Consider the following 22,362-nt stretch of genomic DNA (forward strand, 5'->3'; position numbering starts at 1 on the left):
AGCAATTCTACATCAAGTACAAAGTGTACCACTTGCAGGGAAATATGAGTAATTCCACGCTGTTGCTTTAGTAAAACTACATCTCTGCACAGGAAAAAAAACAAAAAACAAAAACAAACAAAAAAAAACCAACAGCACAAGGAACAGTAAAAAAATAAAATATCTATACCTCCTCTTCCCTGACAATGTTCCCAGAGCTTAATGGAATTCAAATACACTGAATATAAATGATTAAGCAAAAAGGCAAACAAAGTTTCTTCTTGGTCAAAATCAACTATAGCGTCAGTTAGGCATCTTCCAGCTCCTCTGTCAGGGAATTAGTACTTTATGTTTAACGTTTCCAAAGTGCTGTCCATCAATTGCCTCATTAAAGTGACACCTGCCGGCCCCACAGTCTCGATCCACCTCAGGGCAGGAAGTTTCCTAATTCTAACAAATGTGTTCAGCCTTTCTCTAGAACATACAGTAGGTTATTTAAGTTTTTTCCTCCCTGCCAGTGAACGCAGTGGCAGCAACCCCTCAATCCATTCATTGGTAGCAGACATCATCTCCTGCCAAAAGGCCACCTCCTCTTGCGTGGAGTCCATCCAGTCCACGGAGATGCCATAGCTCAAACCTGAAGAAAAATGAGGAGACAACAGCGTCAGGAGCTGCCTGAGGAAGTTCTACGCCATGCAAAAAATACTCAATGGGATGTAACTGCTGCAGGTAGGGTCTTAACCTAAAAGATGCTGACTTCCTCTCACCAAGTTCCACTGTAAGCACCTTCTGTTCTGCTAATGATCTCCATTTTACACCAGAGTTCAGAATATAGTCACTGTAAAAGCCCCAAAACACAAGAACCCTAAATATAACCTTCCAAGGAAAATAATATTGGGCTCAAGCCCTTTATTGCGCCTTTCAGAATGGTAAAGAAGTTCTACAAGGCTTGGTCTTCCCCTCGATCTTGCTGTGGATGGGGGGGGGAGATACTTGTCAAAATTCTCTTGCTCTACACTTTGTTTTTATAGGAATAAAACATACGATAGTGTAAAAGTGTGTACATTAATTCCAAGTTAATTTATTCAACCAAATTTCACATGCCAACTGCTTGCCAATTAGATAAAGGTCTAAATTTGGATCACAGCTAATCTTAGGGTTGGTGTTTTTAAATCTTGTTTATGAACTTATTTTTGTTGCCACTTCCCACCAGATAATTCGCAACCCTTCTGGTGACATGCTAGAGAGTGAAAACAGAGAACACACAAGCAAATCCAATAAACAAGTGTACCTGCAAGGCAGACCTTCCAGCTACAATAAGCCTCTTCCTGATACCCTCAAGGGACAGTGACTCTTTATTACAAAGCTCTGACAGCTTCTGTTTGTCTTTCATCTCTCAGAGACTCCTCTTGCTTCGCAGTAAGTATACGTTGTTTAAAAACCCTTAGATCTCCCACTTGCCAAAATACAAAGACGAACTTGCTATCCATCAAAGCCTAGGTATGGGGGTACACTGAAAGCTGGAACAGGATGGTTAGAGAGGGACAAAACCTCCATGATGGACTTGATTATGGGAGATAGTCCCATCCATTTTTTCCAGCTTAGGCTTAAAAATATTGGAATTTTCCTATCTTCAAGGGTGAGTAACCCCAATGAAGTAAAACACTTCCAGCTAACCACAGGTTTAAGTCCTTCTTTCAACTGGAAACTCATGCCATAAACTCCCAGAGACAGCAACTGTCTTCCAGTGTAGCAAATGGCACCTCCGCTGTTTTCTTTCAGCATTTCATCATCTAAATTAGTAAAATCAAAAGAAGAAAACAAACAAACCAAAAACAAACAAACAAAAAATAAACAAACAAAAAACTAAACAACACCTCAGTCTACTCCTGGACAACTCAATTTCTTTCAATTTGTGGTTTAATCAATGCTGATGTTCTCTCAGTAATGACTGAGACCAGAACAACTAGTGCATCTAGCCCTGTTTTTCAAATATTAGTTGCTGCTCTTATTAAAGCATTTCAAGGGAGGAGGTGATGATGGAGTCACCAGGTGGTGCTGTCTCACATGGCATTCAATTTCCTTGTCTTCAGCTCTGAGCGCTCTTCACTGGAAGGAACAGCAATATAATGTTGATTTGTAATGCAGTCTGGATTCTACTGGACTCAAGCCGATTCTTGAGTTTTGCTGAACCTCAGAGCTGATGTTGGGAGAAAATGCAGGCAGAGAGGGTTGCTATCACAGTACCAGGGCCCCCTACAACCCCGACACAGTGCAAGTACCAAGACCCAAACCAATTACTGAGATTCCCTATACCTGGTTTCTCACCAACAGGAATTTTCCTGCAACTTCCCATAATACCTCGTGGCTCAGCAATAGAGTAAAAGTATTCATTTAATGTAACTGAAATCACTTACCTGTCCCAAGGCCCAGCCTAATTCCTCCAAGGAAATGGTTGGTTAGTTTTTCATGATCCCACACAGTCAGCTCAACGCATGCATCCTTTAGATCCTCTGTATGAAAGCCATCATACACAATAGTGTGATTGAAAATAGGGTTTGTGTCTCTTTTTATGACTCGGGTCTTCTGGTAACTCTTCTTACTCGTGTCTGGAAGCACATAGCTTTGAGAGACGAAAAAGGACAGCATGTAGTATGGAGTATCACATGAGGTTTGAGTTGTTCCTACAGACTTCCAGGTCTAAACAAGGCTCATGCCTGGAGAAAGGAGGAACTGGATTTCAAAGTAAGAAATCTCTATAGATTTAATGAGAAATGTTTATAATGTGCTTTGAGGGTGGTGAGGCACTGGAACAGGTTGCCCAGAGAAGTTGTGGATGTCCCATCCCTGGAGGTGTTTAAGGCCAGGTTGCGTGGAGCTTTGAGCAACCTGGTCTAGAGGAAAGTGTCCCTGCCCATTGCAGGGGGGTTGGAATCAGATGAGCTTTAAGGTCCCTTCCAACCCAAACCATTCTATGATTCTCTGATAATCCCTGGGCTATTTTTACCCCCAGGAAAATAAATTTTAAAGCAAACATTTTTAGGAAGGAAGGGTACTTACTTTAAAATTTCCTACTTTAGGCATTTTTTTTCAAAGTAACACTTTACATTTTAAAAATGGGCACTATTCTCACATATTTCTGTTTTCATAATTATTCATCAAACAAATGCCCAAAAGATCATTTCAAAACAGACTGTTAAGCTTCCTGAGCAACAAACATTTTTGCAGGAATACTTTCTTAAAACATACAAAAATATAGTGAGGACTTCAAAGAGCCAGAAAATCTTAAAAATCTGAGTTATTTTTAAATTTTTGAAGTATTTGTAGCACCTCCTGTCATATAACAGGCAGTACTGATGTCACAGGCTGCAGAACACATGCACACACTGAATTCTGGACAAGATCAAAGCAGGATCCAACTGCACGTATGTCAGTTCTGGCAAGTCCCTAACACATTCCCAAACTTTGCGTGCAAGTCCTTATCACTTCAAAATTCACAACTTCATATGAAAACACCAAAGCAAGGTACAGGGTCCCCCATCTTCCTTTCACTCAGGCGTTATTGAGGCTGAGGGAGTCACAGACAGAGCTTTACCACAGCAAATCTTTTTCTAATATAGCCACAGGAGAGTAACAAGGGCAATTCTCTCCTACACAGCTTTACAGTATGGAAACACAGGTGAGTGAGCCTGAGAAAAGAGAAAAAAACATACTGCTCCATGGAGGCACAGACCCATCATCTAAGCCAAGACAGTGCTCAGGCACTTACCATTTCACAAAAGAGTCTACTCCAGAAGGACGCAACTGCAGCAGGTCCTTGACATCTTTGACCCAAATGTGAACTTCACCAGAAGGAGGATTCTTGGGACCTGACATTTAGAACAAGAGAAAAACTCTGGGGTCAGTTCCTGCAATAGCTAGCAAGAAAACAGGCATCCTGCTCCCTCAACCTGAGGGAGCAGTGATGTGACTTCTCTGCAGACTCAATCCCTAGGAGCTCTGCATTCCTCTGCCTGGATGCCGCAGCATTACTTGCAGCTGTGCAGCTGCAGAGGACTGCCAGTCATTGACATAACCTGCCCGTGCTGCTTTGAAGCAGGAAAGGAAAAGGCTCTGCTGGGCAAACCCGACCTCCTACCTGCCCCACAGTAAGAGGGGCTGTGTGTTGCTGCTACAGCATCACAGCACCCAACAGTGCTTGCAGTGTCCATAACAGCTGGTGAGTTTAAGTTTGTTGAACCTTCCCTCCATTTGCCCTGTTTCCTCCTAAATCCAGATGTGATGTAGTCTGCAGGTGGCACTACTAAGCACTGGTGGTTGCCCCTCATCTCTAAGATCTTGCTCGAATGACATTACTCTTTAACAAGCCCGTATACAGATGAGGCATTGCGAGCTGCACGCCAACATGCAGGCAATGCTTCTTAATGTATGAAATGAATTTTACCTAGACTTCCTGGAGGGACGTACTTAATAGACAAATTCATCACTCCTCGATGATCCACACCATTAACAGCAGAAAGGCTCTGAAACAGAAAGAGTTATGACTGACTAAGAAAGGGCTTTTGTTAACAGCAGGGCAAACAGCTTTTGAGTTTAATGCAGGGGCACAAATGGACAAACTTTGCTATTGTATGGCTGGGACAGCTCCTTACTTTGTGGTTTTGCTCTCATACTCAGTCCTTCAGAACCAAAAGCCTGAGGATTCAGAGCAAGGTTGCCAGGAAGGACTTCTGCCACTTCAGGCTTCAGGGTTGGGTTGGGAAGCAGGATTGGAGCTGAGCTGCACTTACCCGGGGCTTCAGCGGGTACCAGTTGAGTTTCCTGTTGCTCCAGTCCCAGCTGGCCAAGTCTATTTCAATCTCTCCCAGGAAACTGTTACGTCCCAGTGGGTCATTGTGCCAAACAGAGAGGTTTAATTTTTGGATAAGCAATACCATTTTCTCTATTTTGTACTAGAGGAAGAAAGAGAAGTCAGGTCGCTCAACTTCTTTCTCCAGTTTCTCTCACAACCCAAGGGGAGAGCAGTGCAGCAAGAGGCAGGTGAAGGAGCCCAGCCAAGAAGGCAGGCTCATTCCAGACCTGCCCTGGTACCGCATAGGTTTTCAGAGCAGATAGGTGTTCTTACCCGTAACACCTCATTGTAAATGGGATTCACTGTCCTTTTCTTCACTGAGGTTTTCCTCTTACCCATTCTAGCTTTATCTGGAAGCAGGTAAGTTTTAACATACCTGGAAAAGGAAAAAAAATAAAAAATCATCTGGATACTGTTCAGTATTGCTATGCTCTAATAAGCAGTCAAGACTTCTGGGTGGTGACATGGGATTTATGGGAAAAAAAATGACCTGGAGTTGACTCTTTGGAGGCAAAACTAATTAAGAGACCTGCTAGGATATTAACTTGGCTTGCACTTGAAGTTATAAATTGCACTGGGGATGGGTGGATGCCACCAACATTCAGAACAAGCAGCTCTCTAGGCAGCATGGGAAGCCAGCAAGGCTGTATATCCATTTTCTGAAATGCCCACAACTACAGCATTTCTGTGTGCTCAGCATCAGGATGAAATTAGAGAGAAGAGGTAGAATGTCTCAAGAAGCCTGATTACAAATCTCTCTATTTCAAGGTTCAAATACAAGGTGTTTTTTTTTTGTTTTTTTTTTTTTTGTCATCTATTAAACAGAGTTCACTAGCCTTTGTTCAATTACCAGTGTGTCCTCTAATGTCACTTCTTTTCAGACTTTCTTCCCATATAAACACGTGTCTACATCACGTATAACCAATTGGTAATTGGTTATTACCAATGTAATTGGTTATTACCAATGTGTATTCACCATGGAGAGACGTTCACATGGAAACGTGTAGAACATATTTCAGTAATAACAGGAATTGTCCCTGTAGTGACCAAAGCCTTCTCAATCCTATTCAAAACTAAGTCAATGACAACATATTTACTGATGCCAATGGCTCCAGAGCCATCAGCTAGGAAAGACCCAGCAGTAAACACACAACAGAATTCTAGAGGAAGGAAGAAATTATGGCATTTAAAAATAAAATTCATAAGAAAAAAAAAGAAAATTCTCTAGAACACAAAATTCAGCATCAGAAAAGCCATGAAACACCAGCGGGAAGCATCACTCACGGGTCAGATCTGCCTTTCTTCTCATCCACGACAGCCAGGTCCTTGCACTGGGACACATGAACCTGGAACTCCCGGTTCTTCTCGTCATAATCTAGTGCAAACTCCACAGTACCTTGGGCATCCACACTCCCAAAATCGCCACTGTACACACTGAGCACACTGCCACTCACCTGCCAGGTGGAGAACAAGGTCAGTGCCGCTGAAATAGGCACTGTTCAGACTTAGTTCTGCACAAAGATGTGCACTGCCAGAGAAATAATCTGTTATCTCTGCCCTTCAGTAGGACAGAGTCCTTGACATGTCTGTAGCTGTGCTCACCCAAGGGTTTGGGGGTCTGAATAAAGGTCTCACAAGGATGTGCTATCCTTGACCAGCACTAAGAAGCACTGTTCTCCCAAATGCCCACTGAACACAGAAGATTTCCACCTCTAAATCCCAAAGCCTTGGGAAACAGAGCCAAATACATGTATAACTTGTGAGAGAACACATGTAACTTCCCTTTCCCTACACTAACCCCACAAACAGCTGCTTTCCTGACCCGGTCTCATCACTAAGAAACAAATATACCGAGAGAACTTGAACTATCTTTTTATATAAACTTATTATTTCTGGTAGATACAGTCACCTAATTGTCATTCAATTTTAAAAATAGGCTATTAAGAACCATATCAGACTAGAAATATAGGACAAAATACTACTATCTTGTTGCTTGCTCACAAAGTGCAGAGAGCTGTGCAAAACAGAAACAGAAATAACCCCTGTCCTGAAAAGCCACTGTCCCAGCAGAGGCAGTTTGTGGGAATCTACTTGCCACAAATGCACAGGAAAATGAAGTTTCTGCAGGTATAACAGGAACGAGGCACCAAAGAGTCTCTTGCTTTCCCAAAACAAACTGCATTTGCCAACTGGCCTTCACTTTCTGTTTTCCAAGGCTTTAAGTCCTTCACTGGTAGAAAGTGATGAAACAGAAATAAAACACAGCCCCAGAAAGATGAGAATTTTCTATTGGGCCAGTCACTCATGATTACAGATGGTATAACATAAAAGCTAATGCATTTTACCCAGCAAATAATTAACCCTCTTGGCACTCCTCTGTGGTACAATGCTGAGCATGTATCAAAAAACTTTCCTAGTAATTAACCCAATTCTTCTCTGTCACCCATACTTCTTTTGTTTCTCAATTTCTTTCTATGGTAACCTACAAGAATCTGCTAAATGTCTCCCCTCAGTCCTTGGAACTACATTTATCATCCCATCAGGATATCAAATGCAACAGAGAATCCTAAATGAGATGTTCAAGAACACCTACATGACTTGGACACAAAAGGCTCATTTATAGCTCCCAGACTTCACAGACTACGAGAAAGACTCAAGCACCCCAAAGTTCAGTTTTGCTTTTTTTTTTTTTTTTTTTTTTAACATATTTATCTACAGTCACAACCTCTCCCTACATGCTTTGTTTCACATATATTCTTTAAATCTCACACATACAATTTGGAGATGCCTATAACAGTAGTACAGCGAATTAAAGCACTTTTAAGCAGCTCCCAAAAAATACTGTGTCTAAGGAATCCTTTTAAAATGCCTAACTAAACACGCTCAGCTCTTGCCAACTCTCCTTAGAAGGCAAATCTCTAAATCATACTGCTGCTGTTCAGTTCTGAGTTCCCTTTAATTTGCTAATAAAGTGAAGGAGGAGCTTGCAGAGGTCACCAGTCTGCAGTCTCAGCTTTCTGGGAGGTGGACCACAAACAAGTCACTCACAAGCTGTGTGCCTCATTTCCCCACCTAGAGACAGACCACCCCTCTCTCCCTTATGCTGCCAGGCTTCAGAGCATCTACGCTTTGGAGCAGGGGCTATTGCTTCCTCTGAATTTGTCTAAGAATGACTCAGTGGCTCCTTAATTTGAGATGGTACCTGAAGACACTTCTTTAATGCAAGTAAGTAATTAAACATCACTGTTATTTTAATAAAGTACCATGCAGAAAACAGCACGATACTCCGGAGGCCACATCATCGGTATCAGCCTAAATGCAGCATCACTATCCAACGGAGAAACATTTTCTAGAGAGACGTACGCGTTAAATACCTACCGAGGAGACAGATGCCATGTCAGAGGAGTGGCTGCCAATGCTAGGCGTCTTTTTGTGCTTGCTAAATTGGAAGCTGATTTCTGAAGCCGTGTCTGATTCTGTCTGCTCAGAAAATAATAAGCATCTTTAAGCTGTGCCGTACGAGCAATTTGCAACACTAGAGAGAAAAACCAATAGCTCAGCAGAGTCCCATTAAGCAGCAAGCAGGTTAGGAGAGCAGAGGAGAGTGCAGGGAATCTCCCCAGAGGCATTGCCTCCGACCAGCAGCAAACGTCATCATTAACTGCCTCCAAGCAGAGCTGCATGCAACCACCCAGGCTCTTACGAAGAGCAGGTAATAGCATGGTTTGAGGCAGAGGGAAACATTAAAACTCCTACAGGATTGAAGGGTCAAAAACAAGTACTGTCAGCATCCTGGAAAAAGATTCTCATGAACCTGACTGCCATTTGAGGGATGCTGCGAACATCATTCCAGCCATTTCTGGTATCTATCCTACCTCAGACAACAGGAGAGGAGAAGATCTGCTCAGCTCTTTGACTCTTTCAGGTTCAAGAAACTGGTGAGGTATCAGATGAGGTTTGTTGTATGCTGTAAGTACAAACAGAAAAATGGCATCAGGATGAATTGTCAGAGTCAGCAAAATACAAGAAAGTCACCTTTTTGTTAGAGGACACAAGGAGGAAGGAAAAGCTAGTGGGAGGCACTTGCCCCATCTCTGTTACTGGCCATTGAAGGTGAGCCCTCCACAAGGCACAGACTGCTGCTAGCTAACGCTCTAAAGCTATTTTCAGCGTTTTCATTTGATGTGTGGGAGTGTGCAAACTCCCCCTAGTGGATAATTCAATTCATTCATCAGTTTAGAGATGTGCAACTACCAGATTATCTAGCTGCATAGATTTCGGTCAGAGTAAATGCAAGCATCCCTGTCATAAATAAATAAATAAATAAATAAATAAATAAATAATATAAAGACACTCACATTTCCATCTCATAGCATCTTGTAAACAATATAAACCTTTTTGTTCTATCTTTATCTTTTCTCAATAACTTCCTTGATGACTAATTTCATCCCAAAACAACTGGCTTGTTTTTAGGTGACACTACAAGGTGACACTTGCTATATTAGCCAGGATGAGACATCACTCAATGCTTAAAATGCCCAAAAGTTGCTCTGATAGCAAAGGCATTTACTGTTATTTTCAACCAAGAGTAAAGTGTTACATTTTGCCCTCTCTACAGGCTACTGGTTATACTGGGAACAAGTAGGAGCAACTCCATAGAAGAGAGTTTCCTAGGATGAGGCTTGTGGCTCTACACAAGCTGTGATGGGAGAAGTCTAAAATCTTGGTTGCCTGCATGAAGACCACGTCACCAAACAGCAGCACAGCAGGACTGGAAGCTCTGTGCTGTGTGCCAGACGTTGCTGCACCATCTGATGGGGCACACATTCGGCACCAGGCTCCAGGATGGTGTGGTTCAGCCACACACAGGCAGGGCAGTGCAGCACGTCCCATCCACAGGCTGCTTTTGGCAGCCTGAAGGGGACTCTCCATCCCATAACCAGTGGTCATGTTCCCTTAAACAGGCTCTATTGTTTCCTCTAAGCTATTTTCCTTTTCCCTGGGCATTGCTTTCCCAACCTTTCCACCTTAGTCCTGGAAGCCTTGGCCTTACCACTTTGCTTTTAAGCAAGCCCTTAGCTTCCCTCTTGGGCCTTCCAGTTTTCATCTTCTGTGGATTTCTACTACCTTTCTTGGCCACCGAGGCTGCTGCTGCCTTCCTTCAGGCCCTCTCCCTTGGCTGCTGCTTTCTTGGGCCACTTGGTGGCACAGCCAGGTTTCTTGGCCATGGGCTAACTGGCACCATTAAGTGTGTCCCAGCCAGCAGCTGAGGAGATCAGGCCAGCAAATTAGGTCTGCTCTGGGCAAGGGGAGAGGCTGATCAATCCGCTGAGCAGGCTGCCACGCAGGTCCCAGAGTACTTAGTGGGAGAAGAGGAGAGATGGGTACAATCCTCTTGCCAACTCGTTAAAGCCCTCACAATTTTTTGCTGAACACACTGAGTAACATACCATCAATCTAACTGCAATTTCCTGGCTCTGAATTTAATTTTAGGCACTATAAGCTCTCTAATTTGATGATGAAACCATATGTCATCTTTCTTGCCTAGTACAAGCACAGAAGCACCAGGGATGCAGAACTCAGGCATAATATATTGCCTTCAGGGAACATAAACCAAAAAGCAGAAAGATGTTACTCACTCTCTGTGGTTGTGTAAATGTTCACCATGCTCTTTGCAAGATTGATGTTATTTGCTCGGGCCAATGCCTGAGCAGCAGGAGAATGATCTCCATCTTCCTCTGGAATATATGAAAAGCCAAATCAACACAGTAAATAAATAAACACAAATGGGCAGTGTGTCAACAAGCATGCATGTGTGTTTCTCTCCTGGCTTGCTAGCTCTGCTTATAGCACGCTGCAGTTACATTACACAGGGCTACCCTCACATCATCAGCTTTAACATCTCTCCTTGAAAAAAACTCTTCACCCAGTCCCCAAAAGAGACCAGCACTTGTGAAGAGCTTCCAGTGGAATACAGCCATCTGCTAATATCAACCTGAAATTAATGAAATAATAATGAAAAAAAATGAGAAATACAACAATGACCTGGTATAGAAATGAAATGTTTGTGTTTAGCTGAAGTGCAACTGAGGATTTTCATGGACATGTTAAAAAAAAGGAGGGAAATGCCACAGTTACAGATCAGAATTAGATGAGTCCATGAAAAATCCTCTCAAATAGATGTTACCCTGGTACATGAGGACTGAAAAGTTGGAAAAAGGAGATAGGGAGATCTCTCTTCATAGGTAAGTTTTTGCTTGGCAGGGAGCAGAGATGTAGGCAAGCAGAGCCCAGGTTTAAAATGAACTGCAATTAACATGAACTTTTGCCCATTATAGCAGTCACTACAAGAGCCTGTCAAACCTGGAGGAAGAGGCTGATAAAGTGCTGGTATTATTGACACCACTGTGATGGAGAACCCCAAAAGATCAGGCTCCTTGTTCACTGTGCAGTTTAAGATGCAAACTCAGCTGTGGATTCCCAAAAGGCCCAAAATGTCCTTTAAAAACAAATGGCCAGCAGCTATATCAAAGTAGGATAATGGCCAAGGTATTTATTAAACTTTGTTTCATGTTTTATTTCTGCTGTTTGTGTCAGACTTATCTTTACCACCACAGGGAATTCCTCCAGACTCACACTTGAAGAAAGTGGTAGTGAATTTACATGGCAAGTAAACATGTTTACAATCTTCCCAATTAGTAAAATAACTTCCTGTGACCTGCTGTAGGTAGGGCTTAAGAAATGAAGAGCTGTCCTGAGTTGAGGTGCTTGCAGGGAAGGTATGAGGGCTGGCAGTAGGGAGAAGGAAAGGGAATATCACACTGCCCACTTTTACACTTCACTGCAGTACACAGAATGGTGGTTTTCAGGGCTGTTTGCTAACCACATTCTTCACATGCTTTTAATTTTAATATAGGATAAATGTAGAAGAGAATAAAATGTGCAAAACACAGAATAAAACAGGTGTAGGGATGACTCCCTATCAGGATTTCCCAGAGTGCAGTTACACCCTTGGTACCTGAGTAAACAGCTGAGTCCGTTCCCTGAACAACTTCTGTCTCTCCGCCTGGTGTTCTGCCTGTTGGCTTGTCTGAAGACTCAAGTGCTTTTTCCTCAGCTGGCTCTCCGTTTATTTCCATGCTGTCATGAGTACCCATGTCAGCTCTTCGCTCTTTCTCATCATCTGTAAGCGCAGGGTCAATGAGTATCTGCACCCTGCTCGCCAGGCAGTTTGCATACTTGTGTTTTTCTGCCGCGATGAACTTGTCTGCAGACATCTCTGGCTCAGATGTGCTGCCAGACACTTCTTTGGTAGGCGACTCAATTTTGATGGAAGGCGCTCGCACAGGCAATCTGGATTTCTTGGAGCTGTGTTGTGCCATCTTCTCTTCCTCTGGCACCGGCGGCTTCCCGTTGCTTTCACCCAGCAAGCTGTTTCTTGTAACCAGGCCTCCTTTGCTCTTGGCGTAGGTGGATCTGGGAATGAAGGCAACTGAGCCTTTCCTTGAAGGGGCTACATAGCTTGGCTCTTCCTCGCTGGAAGACAAAGTTATTGTCCTTTTGTGAGGGGCTCTTGTTTTGGTGAAGACACCGGGTTTTTCTTCACCATTCTGGCCTTGAGCTGACTGCACGGAGAGCGAGCGGCACAGCTTGAACTGCTTTCCGTCTGCCTCCCCCGAGCTTGAGTCCTCCGGCATGCTTCCCATCATCACAGAGTCTGCTCCCTTCTCCCAGAAGTTCTTCAAGTTCTTGAAGTGTTCCCGATCGAGGCCAATATCCTCCTCTTTATTACTCATTGACGAGATTGTATAGTTCACGCTGTGCTTCACAGACTGGCTGCTTTCCCCCTCTGCAGTCAGTGATTTGGGGCTTTCCATCAGCTCTCTCTTTGCCACGCTGTTCTCTGCTGGCCCCAGGTGATTCACGAACTGCTCTGACCTGGGGAGAGTTCTGCTTGATTTCCTCTTAACCGGTATCTTGCTGGGAGCATATGTTTCTTCAGGTGGAGTTTTTGGTCCTGCTGTGGTGCCAGTGGCACCATCAACAGCTTCTCCTCCCGCTGCACAGCTGGGCTGAGGCACAGCATCCTCTGGAAGCATGGCAGGCAGTGGAGATCGCCCATTACCTGCAACAACAACAGAGGCTCACAACCTACCGCATCACATCTTATTCACCTGGAAGGTCTGGGCTTCAGTTTCTCAAAGGGAAGCCAGGAGGGGTTTCCAGAAACCACCAATATGTTTCTAATTCTCCCCTTTTTTGAGAGTCCAGCAAACCCCCTTCCCTCTGAAGAAAATCCTGAAAAAGACAGCTCTTCTTTCTGCAACAGGACAGGGAAAAAACCCACTGAGCTCTAAATTGTTGCTGTGAGTTGGAATTTTTTCACAGCTTTGCTTTTAGCTTGACAGCTTTCCTACTGGCTATTTGCTATGAACCAAAAATACACCACACATTCAAGGCAGGAGAAGAAAGAGAAGGTAACTTGGATCTGTGCGCTAAGGAGTTGTTAGCCAAGCACTCAGTGTAAAATATACTGACAGCCAGGAGAAATTTTAGTCATTGGAGATTTTTTTCTTGGTTGCTGCTGCCTTGGGCATATTTCACACAAATGTTGGCAGCCCATTCTTATACACCAAGATAAGAAATGCTCTTTGTTATTCATTTGTACACAAAGAAAAGCAACATGCTTCTTGGTGTTGACTCCGAATAATGAAATAGCCACTGGTTCACTGAACAAAACCTTACCTTTTCTAGACAAATGTAAGCTGCCTGTTGTAGCCGTGAATGGACTTGCTCCAGTGTCACTCTCTGAGGAAGAGACATCATGGATACTGGATCTCTGCATGGAAGACAAACCCTGTCAGTGTTTATCATAGAATTACAGAATCCTAGAACGGCTCGGGTTGGAAGGGACCTCAAAGATCACCTGGTTCCAACCCCCTGCCATCGGCAGGGATGCCACCCACTAGGGTTGTTCAGGGCCCCATCCAGCCTGGGCACCTCCAGGGCTGGGGCATCCACAGCTTCTCTGGGCAGCCTGTTCAGTGCCTCCCCACCCTCTGAGTGAAGAATTTCCTCCTAACACCTCATCAAAATCTCCCTTCTTTTAGTTTAAAACCATTCCCCCTTGTCCTATTATTATTTGCCAAAGCAACATCTTTTATAAGTCCCTATATACATTGGTAAGTCTGGAAAAACATTTATTTGAGCACAGATACCACGGCATACAGTCTGTGGAGTCCTTGTCAGTAGATACAGGCTGTGAAAATCCAAGGAATAACCAATCCAAACACAGAGGCTGTGGCTACACTACCTTGTGTGATGCAGACAGCGGGACAGAAAGTCTCGGCTTCGGTTTTGGCAAGATTTTATGCTCTTCTGCAGCATCAAGAATGGGTGTGCTGGATCTGTGGGAGAAGAGAAGCATCTGAGCAAGGAGATCAGTGGCAGGGATGTACTTGATCAGGCGTCTTCTGAGCAGGCAATGCAGTCTTCAGCATTGTGTCTGTTCTGCTCGGCTGCTTTGCCACTTTTAGCTAAGAACCCAGCCTAATATAAGGCCACCCGGATCTGGTGCCAGAGGTATAACTGGATTAATCAAGCATACAGGAACTCCAGGAATGCTTATGCCATCAATAGTCAGGGCAAAACTACAGTACGGGATATAGATCTTCACACTTGGAATATAAGTTAATTACTATCCGCCTGGTAACTAAATGGAAGAAACACGTATCACAGTTTTCCCCACTGCTTCTCCTGTCCTTGCTAGTGTCTAGTGGTGGCTGCTCTCCAGATAGAGAACTGTCAAGTTGGACCCCTGGTGAGAGTTCAGATGGAAATGCTTCATGTTTAGGGCTGAATGAGGAAGATGAAGCAAGCTTCTCAGGATTCAGTAAATCCTACAAAAAACATTAGGACCGAAACAAGCACAAATGTCTTGGGCATGTGACTGGTCCTCCATCACACAACACCCATTGTTCAGCTGCAGGAGGTCTGGAACTGTTGTCAAGGCCCATATTTAACAATTAATTGTAGCAACTGCTGCCTGTAAAGAATAATTCCTCATTCTGCTGACAAAAGAATGCAAATGAGACGGGAGCAACAATAAATGAAAATGTGGGTGTTTAATTGGCTTCTCCATAGTCCACAGACATCGAGTGAGGTCACTGATTTGCTCACCGAGGTTCTTTTAGTGGGTGTTTCTGCACAGTCAGCACAACTTGAAATCTACCAAGCCGCGTCAGTGAGTACTGAGCACTGGACACAGTGGTTGGCACCAGCAAGAAACAAACAGTTTCTAAAACAGTTCATTTAGTTAGCATTGCTCCATGGCAAAAATAAATAAATAAAAAAACATAATTACTTTGAAAAAGTACCCAGAATATCCTGGCATTAGAGACGGCTTCCATTTTACTGACCCCTTATCAAATCACGCAGGAAAAGACCTTTCTGGTATAAGCACATTAGCACTTAGTTAGTAGTAGAGGATTGATACTCTGACAATTCCTGGAAAAAGGATTTTAAAAATATCCTATACAACCTATTACCAGTATGGGCTTGGAAATTCAGTTAAAGACCAGGATTTAATGCGTATCATTCAATTTTCATTAGAAATGCGAGCAGCAGCCAGAGCACTGCACGAGCAGTGGCAGTTACCTCTCCTCTCCCGTGCCAGCAGCGTGCTCATGGACGGGAGGACCTGGGGCATCTCTGCTGTCCAGCCCCCTCCGGATGTGCTCGTTAACCTCATCTGTAATGTAACAGAGAATTGAAAAATTACATTTAATTGACCTTGCAATGGCCAGTGTGTGCTATCTGGGGCAAGCAAAGGCTTGGGAAATGAGCCCCACCAGCACAAACCCTGGGGATTCAGCAGGGGTGCCTGGGGGCCTGCCCACTGCCTCCTCTGAAGAGGATGCCCCACAGCAGCATCACCCACGTTCCCCACGTGGCTCCTCCGGGCCCCATGTGCCTGAGAGCCCACAGGTTGCTGCCCAATGCCTGGCTCATGCCAGGAGCTGCCGCATTGCTGGAAACCTTAGCAGGACCCTGCCCTGGCTGTCAATAAAGTTAATCCGCTCCAGGATTTAAATTCAGCCACTTCCTGTTTTGACTCCAAGTCATCCGATCTTGGCAAACAAAGGAGGAGGCCAATACAGTTAATGAGGAGATCCCTGTTATTTTTACTGGCACAAGGCTCAGCTATTTCTTTTGAGCTCTCAAAGACCCCAAAGAAAAAAAACAATAGAAGAAGGTAACCTTTAGAGCAGCCTGCCAAGGTGCAAAGTTGCATTAGGCATTCAGCTGGCAAACAGGCTTTCATGCTACTGCAAAACCAGAAGGATTAAACTCTCAAAACGACAACAAACTAAGCTTAGTCTGGTCAATAAAAAAAAAATAAATAAATAAAAATAAAAAGGATTGCACATATTTTTTCACTTGCATCTTGGTCTGTTTTAATGAATAAATTTACCTTTTACAAAAACTGCCAAATCTCTTTCAGCTATATTTCATTCTATAATAGAAGCAGAAGCTCAAAGGATTCAGATGTGACCTGAAATAATACAGCCTTGCTTGCTATTTGTGCAGAAAACCAATGGGCAGATCAGGCCTGCAGACAGGCTGTGACAGCAGCGCTCCTCCAGTGCATCTTGTATGCTGCCAGCACAGTCAGCCCAGGGCTAAGGGGCATGTCAGGAGATGGAGCATCACTCCCTGCTGTCTGTGTGTCCTCACTGACACAATGCTGCTGTCCCAGCCCTTCCTACCTGCCTTCCCGTGTCCCCGCAGGTGATGCTCGGGGCTGCCTGTGCAAGGACCGTGCGCATGAGATTGCAGCTGGGTGTTCCCATACTGGGAACTCTGTGTTTTGTCCATGGAAACATCACTGTGCAAAAAAACATTGCAGAACATCATTGTGGGACAGAAAAGCTGTGACATGGCTGGTGGCACATGCAGGCCATGTCACCTGCAGGCACAGCAAAACGCACTGAGGAGCATTTGTTTACACAGTGAGCCACATCCTCCTCTTCTGCCCCAGTCCAAGGGAGGGAGATGCCAGCACATAACTGCCGGAGAACCAGAAAACCAAACACAGGGCTCCCACATTTTCCCTCTGCCTGCTGTGACTGAAAAGACCTCAACAACCAAAGTCTGCATTCATTTCTCACCTCACTTCCACAGGCACTGCACCAAATCTGCTTCTCACTGATACTTCCCCCTCAGAGACTTCCTCAGACAGCTCCCACCTCCGGCTGGCAGCAGCAGCAGGAGGTGTTCGCTTCCCTGTCCGTCAAAACAGCTCAGCCACCAACACAGCTACACCTGGCTTCGACAGCCACAAACAAAAAGGTTAACAGTGCGTTATAATCCATCAAGATGAGCAAAATACCCCTGGTAACTTCAGCGGGAGACAGACTAAGAGGCAAATTCCAGCAGAAACTAGCGGTTGTTTGACCAGTTCAACCTGTCTGTACGTGTATGTGTATGGACAGAGACACCCCTGCTCTAATATTTTAGTTGCTTCACCCATTTCCTACCACTCTAAAACACAGACACCCAACACTTGAGCACTAAGTGTGCTGTCAGGACTGACTTGCATGGGCAGGGGGATAAAACAGCCTCTCCGCTAGACAATTTTTAGCTTTCATCCATTGCACACAAGCTCAAGGAGAAGTTAGCACCAAATTCATCCATCTGTGCCACTCTGCAGACTGTAGATTGAATACAGGGTATCTCTTTTATAGATTTATATTGATGCCAATTATTACTGCCATCTGTTACAATCAATAGCAATTGTGAACCCCTTAGGGAACCACACAGCAGTCTCTTCTGAAGGTTAACACCCACCTCGAGGAAAGGTCACTGGGCCTTTTTCTGTGCAGGCATGGATGCCCACTCTCCTCAGCCCATTTGCCATGCAAAGGGAATGCCAGCAATTACCTCGGTGGGGCTCTTCTGGGCAGGAGTTTTCTCATTTCACTCCCTAACACAATTATCAAAGACTTAAATCAGCATTAATATCCCTGAAGCCACAAATATGTTATATTTATTTGAGCAAATGAACAGAAACCCCTTCATCACCTTGAAAAGGTGTCAAGATGGTGAGCAAAGGCCCTTATCTCACCTACTGCAGATCGAACAGGAGCTGAGTGGCCAAACCACTTGGAAATCTTGTCCTTCCCCAGTGGGGCAAGTGCTGCTCTCACCAGAGCAATCCTGTTGCTGGCAAGTCAACGAGAGAAGTGCTTGCCCCCGTGGGCAAGGGGAGGCAATCCCTATGCAATAACGACTGTGGGAGCTGAGCGTGCAAAAGGTAACAGCAAGGTGAAAATACTAGCTGCAGAGTCTCGGTCCTCAGCCCCTGCTGTAAAGTAGCAGTGGGCAAAGTAAGAGGAGGCAATAAAGTCATATTATACCTGTGCTTTACCATAATAAGGTTACGAATAGAAAAAGATAAAGAGAGAGGAGATAACAAGGTAAAAGAAATAGAGGACTAAGTCTAAACATAATTGGTAAAGTAGTTCAGTAATATTTGCTTCATCCTTCTTTAAAACAGCATTAGCCAAGTACTGAAAATGCACATGCAAAAACATAACTTGTATACGACTGCTGGATTAATAAAGAGATTATTTTAGACATTAACCTGAGGCCATATCTCATACGTACCCAGGCCATATCTCACACGTACATGTTGGCAGTAAGAGTTAAATCACAAATGCACATCCTCAGCAAACAGAGTATGCCCTGCAGAAATGGCCAGGCAACTCTGCCAAGCTGTAAAAGGTTTTACATGTTTTAGCATTCTGGAGGGATGACAAAATAGTAAATTTAATGACATAATGAATCCTTAATACCAAGGATAAAAGCAACTCTATGTGAAATATGATGGGCCAGTTCTGCGTCAGAGGTTCCAATGAATCTATGCTGAGTTACAAGAGCTGTGAGGGATAAGCAAAATGCAAAAAGAAAATGAAGCTCTCAGTTAGTGAAGTCCCTGGCCACTGCTTAGCTTTGAGTATGTCTGAGTAATGTGGAGCTAAGAGGGGTAACCTGAATAGGTTTGGAAAGGGGAGGAAATTAATGTTACAGAGAAATCCTGGCCAATGAGGCCCAGCAAACAAAGGAGTGATTTATGTTACTGCAACCCCAAGATGGAAATATGGACCCAGTTTGGCTGAACCAAACTGGTGGAGGAGACATTTGAGTTTTGGACAGATGGAAGACAACCCTAACCTCCCAGAGCCCAGTTATAAGGTCTTCGTATTAGGACTTTATGAGGAGCTCTCTATCATGGCTATTGCTTTCGAGCAGCAACAGCCACTAACAGACCACCAAGCCTGCATATCTGTGATTACCCACCCTGATAAATAAGCAAGGAGGTTGTGGGAGGCCGGACTGCAGTTCCACAGGGCTGCTGCAGAGTCGGCTGGCCTGTCTTCACGCTGAGGACTGGGTGTGAGTCAGTTCTGCCTTGCACAAATGTTCAGCACCGAGTGCCAGCTCTAGGCTGGTTACCTTGGACTCGAAGCACAGCCCTGCTCATTTCACGTGGGGCTGCTCTCTTCTCTCCATTGCCCTGAGCCAGCAAATCTAACCTGATCTGTTGTGTATGCCACCACTAGTGCAGCTGCACGTTGAACATCATGCAGTACATCTGCTTCAAATCAGCACGTGGTGCCAGACAAGCCACACTGCAGCACAGCAGCCTGGGTACCACTCAGACTTGGCCCCAAAGCCCTTTTTACTTTGAAAGCCATGTTGTGCCTTGGAATTACTCCCGGGTAAAAAGCTAGGGCCATCACTCTCCTCTCAGAGAGGGCAAATTTTCTGCCAGGAGACAAGAGGCAAGACTGACCCCTCCATCCTGGAGGCCTGCCAGAGCAGCTGGCTGTTTTCCATCAGATCACTCTAGGAATTGGAGGGGGCTTTGACCCACACATATCAGCTTGATGCCAGAAACCACCCCACATCATTGCTTTCACTTCCTGCTTCCATGACAAGAAATGATACCACTGACCTCCGACAAATACATATTTTGGAATAAAGTAGTTGAAATGGGGAAAAGACATTTACTGCATGGAGCTGGTAAACAGCTTTTATCTTGGTCCTCTGCCACACTGTAATTTTTATTTTGGGCCCTGATTTTGACAAGCATTATTTTTTTTTTTCCTAGTACTGACAATTTGGCTGAGAACCTCTTTCTTAAAACATAAAGACTGGTCCCTAAGAGGCTCCCAGTGCAGGGAGACCCACACACCTGGCCACTGTTTCCTGGTCCATCAATTGGTTTACTTATGGCACACAGTAACATGCTTACTTTCTACTTTGCCCTTTTTCCTTCTTATCGATGCCCGAAGCAGATCCGACCCCTCCAAGTCTTCTTGAAACCGTTTTGCCTTCACTTCCGAAAACCATTCGCCTGTCACAAACTTCTTCTTCTTTTCATCCTTGATGGAGCCTTGTATCCTCCTGCAAGCCAACGAGAACATCACACACTAAGAAGATCTCCAATGTTTCAACTTTCCCTGAGCTCTTTCATAGCAGCTATATGTACAATTCTCCTATCTGCTACTACAAAGGATCCAGAGGTTATTCCCTGCAATCGGAAGGGCCAAACAAGCATAAAAGTGAAAGCTGACATTTTATTTTTGAAGAAGGAACAGAGCCTTGTAAGCACAGGCCTTCACCTCTTACAAACTGCATGTTCATAATCGAGTCACCTGGCAAGGAGATTTGTCCATTTCCTTTGCAGCCCTGAGGGTTTGAAGAGGCGTGGGGTTGTTTACAAGTCCTGCACTTCTTTATTTTATTTGTCTGTTCATGTCGTTATGAGCTGCTCTTTATGGATCAAATCTGATGCACACTGGGGGAATAAATTTGGCTATCCAGGGCGCTAACCTGGCCCTCAGCATTCTCCCCAGAGCCTGCTCCTCCTGACACGCTGATTTTGGCACACAAACAGTTAGCTCTCCTTCCTGAGCACAGCTTCTCTTACTGTAACTAGCTTGGGCACACCCAGGGCTGGGTTTTGGCACCTAAATCCTTCAGTGCTCTGTTTGCTTACCCTGTGCTTCTAACTCTCCTCCAGTTATTTTGTTTTTATACTACTGCTCAGTGGATTTGCTGCCTTTCAGCTGGCACTGCCTCCTACAGCTAGCCACAGTTCAGGAGCCCTGAGAGACCTCAGAGGCCAGAAGAAACCCCCACCACAGGTACCCAAGCCGCTTGTGTGCCACCACCAGCTCTTGACCCCAAGTGGGCAGGACACAGAGGCTCCCCAAAGCCTGCTGCAAAGCCACTCACCCCTTCGAGCCCCATGCATCCCTCCTACAAGGGGCTTACCCTTTATTTTTTTTTGACTCAATGGGAAATCAAAGAATCACATCCTTACTGGGGGGCAGGGTAAGGTGGCACAGTGCCATCCCCACCCACTGAGCTACTCATTCCTAGCCATGGGGAATTTGGTGGCAGCTTCCTGAGCCTGGTGCATATTGTCAGAGCAGATGGCGGAAAGGCTGGCATTTAAAAAGTGACAGCAGCAACAAGCAAATCCCGATCAGCCCGAGCTGAGCCCCCGGATGCCCGGAGGCGAGCATGCTGGACTCACAGTGATTCTTGGCTCCCCGCAGCCCTTTGGCAGATCACGTAGCCTCTCACCGCCCCTCTCTGCCTGCTGTGTACAGGCAGAGAGGGGATCAGGATGTAAACTCTCACTTAGAAACACCGCAAGGGATTCCTGCTGCTGAGTGAGGAAAACAAGGCGGCACAGCACCTACTGCCCTGCTCTGACCCCTGACACTGAGAAATTGGCATCTTCCCCCCAAAGCAGGAAAGGGGCATTCCCCTTGGCATCTCTGAGGGATACTGATTAAGCAAAAGGAGAGCCCAGCCCCTCAATCCCACAGAGCAGGGGTGGCAGCACAGCAGGCTCACTGCAAAAGCAGGAGGTGCAATGAAAAGATCATTGGGGACCCAGGCATGAAGGGACAGCACTACTGCAGCCTGCATCTCTCCCTGTGCACACACACACACACACACATCCTCCTCTAAAAGAAGTAAAGAAATCCCCCCAGTGGGAGCTCACATCTGGCTGGTTTTGCATGCTCTCTCACCTGATGCGATCCCCGTCCTTCTTCTTTAGCTCCGCATCCCTCTGCAGAACCTTCATCAGCTTCTCATACTCCTCCTCGGTCAGGAAGCTCAGGTCCAACATCTTTCCTGTGCTGTTCTTCAGCTCTTCAGCCAGCCGAAGCAGTGACACACCGACAACTAATCCAGCCCAGCACGCCGCAGTGCCATGGGCAGCCCCCGGTGCAGCCCGCCCTGGTGCTGGGGAGAAAAGGACTTCACGGCAGCATGGCCAGCTTGGGTGGAAGTTGTGCTAGCACCTGGACCTGCACTTGCAGGCGCTAGGCAGCTCTTCCCTGGCACGTTTCTCTGCTCCGCATGTCATCTCTTGCCAGGAAATTTCTCCCAGCAAAACGATGCTCCTTCGGTTTTCTTCAGGCACAGTCACAGCGATTTGGAAG

General features: G+C 45.1%; 1 protein-coding gene across 1 annotated transcript; it reads right to left on the reverse strand.

Moving 5' to 3' along the window:
• Positions 1–147: 147 nt before the first annotated feature.
• LOC311213653 (synaptotagmin-like protein 2) lies at positions 148–22,046 on the reverse strand (the record flags this gene model as incomplete). Its single annotated transcript, XM_084293794.1, has 16 exons — positions 148–616; positions 2,397–2,602; positions 3,749–3,848; positions 4,424–4,502; positions 4,770–4,931; positions 5,105–5,207; positions 6,116–6,285; positions 8,210–8,311; positions 8,707–8,798; positions 10,471–10,569; positions 11,850–12,956; positions 13,577–13,670; positions 14,145–14,238; positions 15,488–15,581; positions 20,151–20,302; positions 21,946–22,046. 16 exons carry the CDS (start codon positions 22,044–22,046, stop codon positions 471–473), a joined length of 2,901 nt encoding a protein of 966 aa, XP_084149920.1. The 3' UTR covers positions 148–470.
• Between the last annotated feature and the right edge of the window lie 316 nt (positions 22,047–22,362).

This window comes from Netta rufina (genome assembly GCF_964035555.1).
Source record: "Netta rufina genome assembly, chromosome: 12".
NCBI lineage: Eukaryota > Metazoa > Chordata > Aves > Anseriformes > Anatidae > Netta > Netta rufina.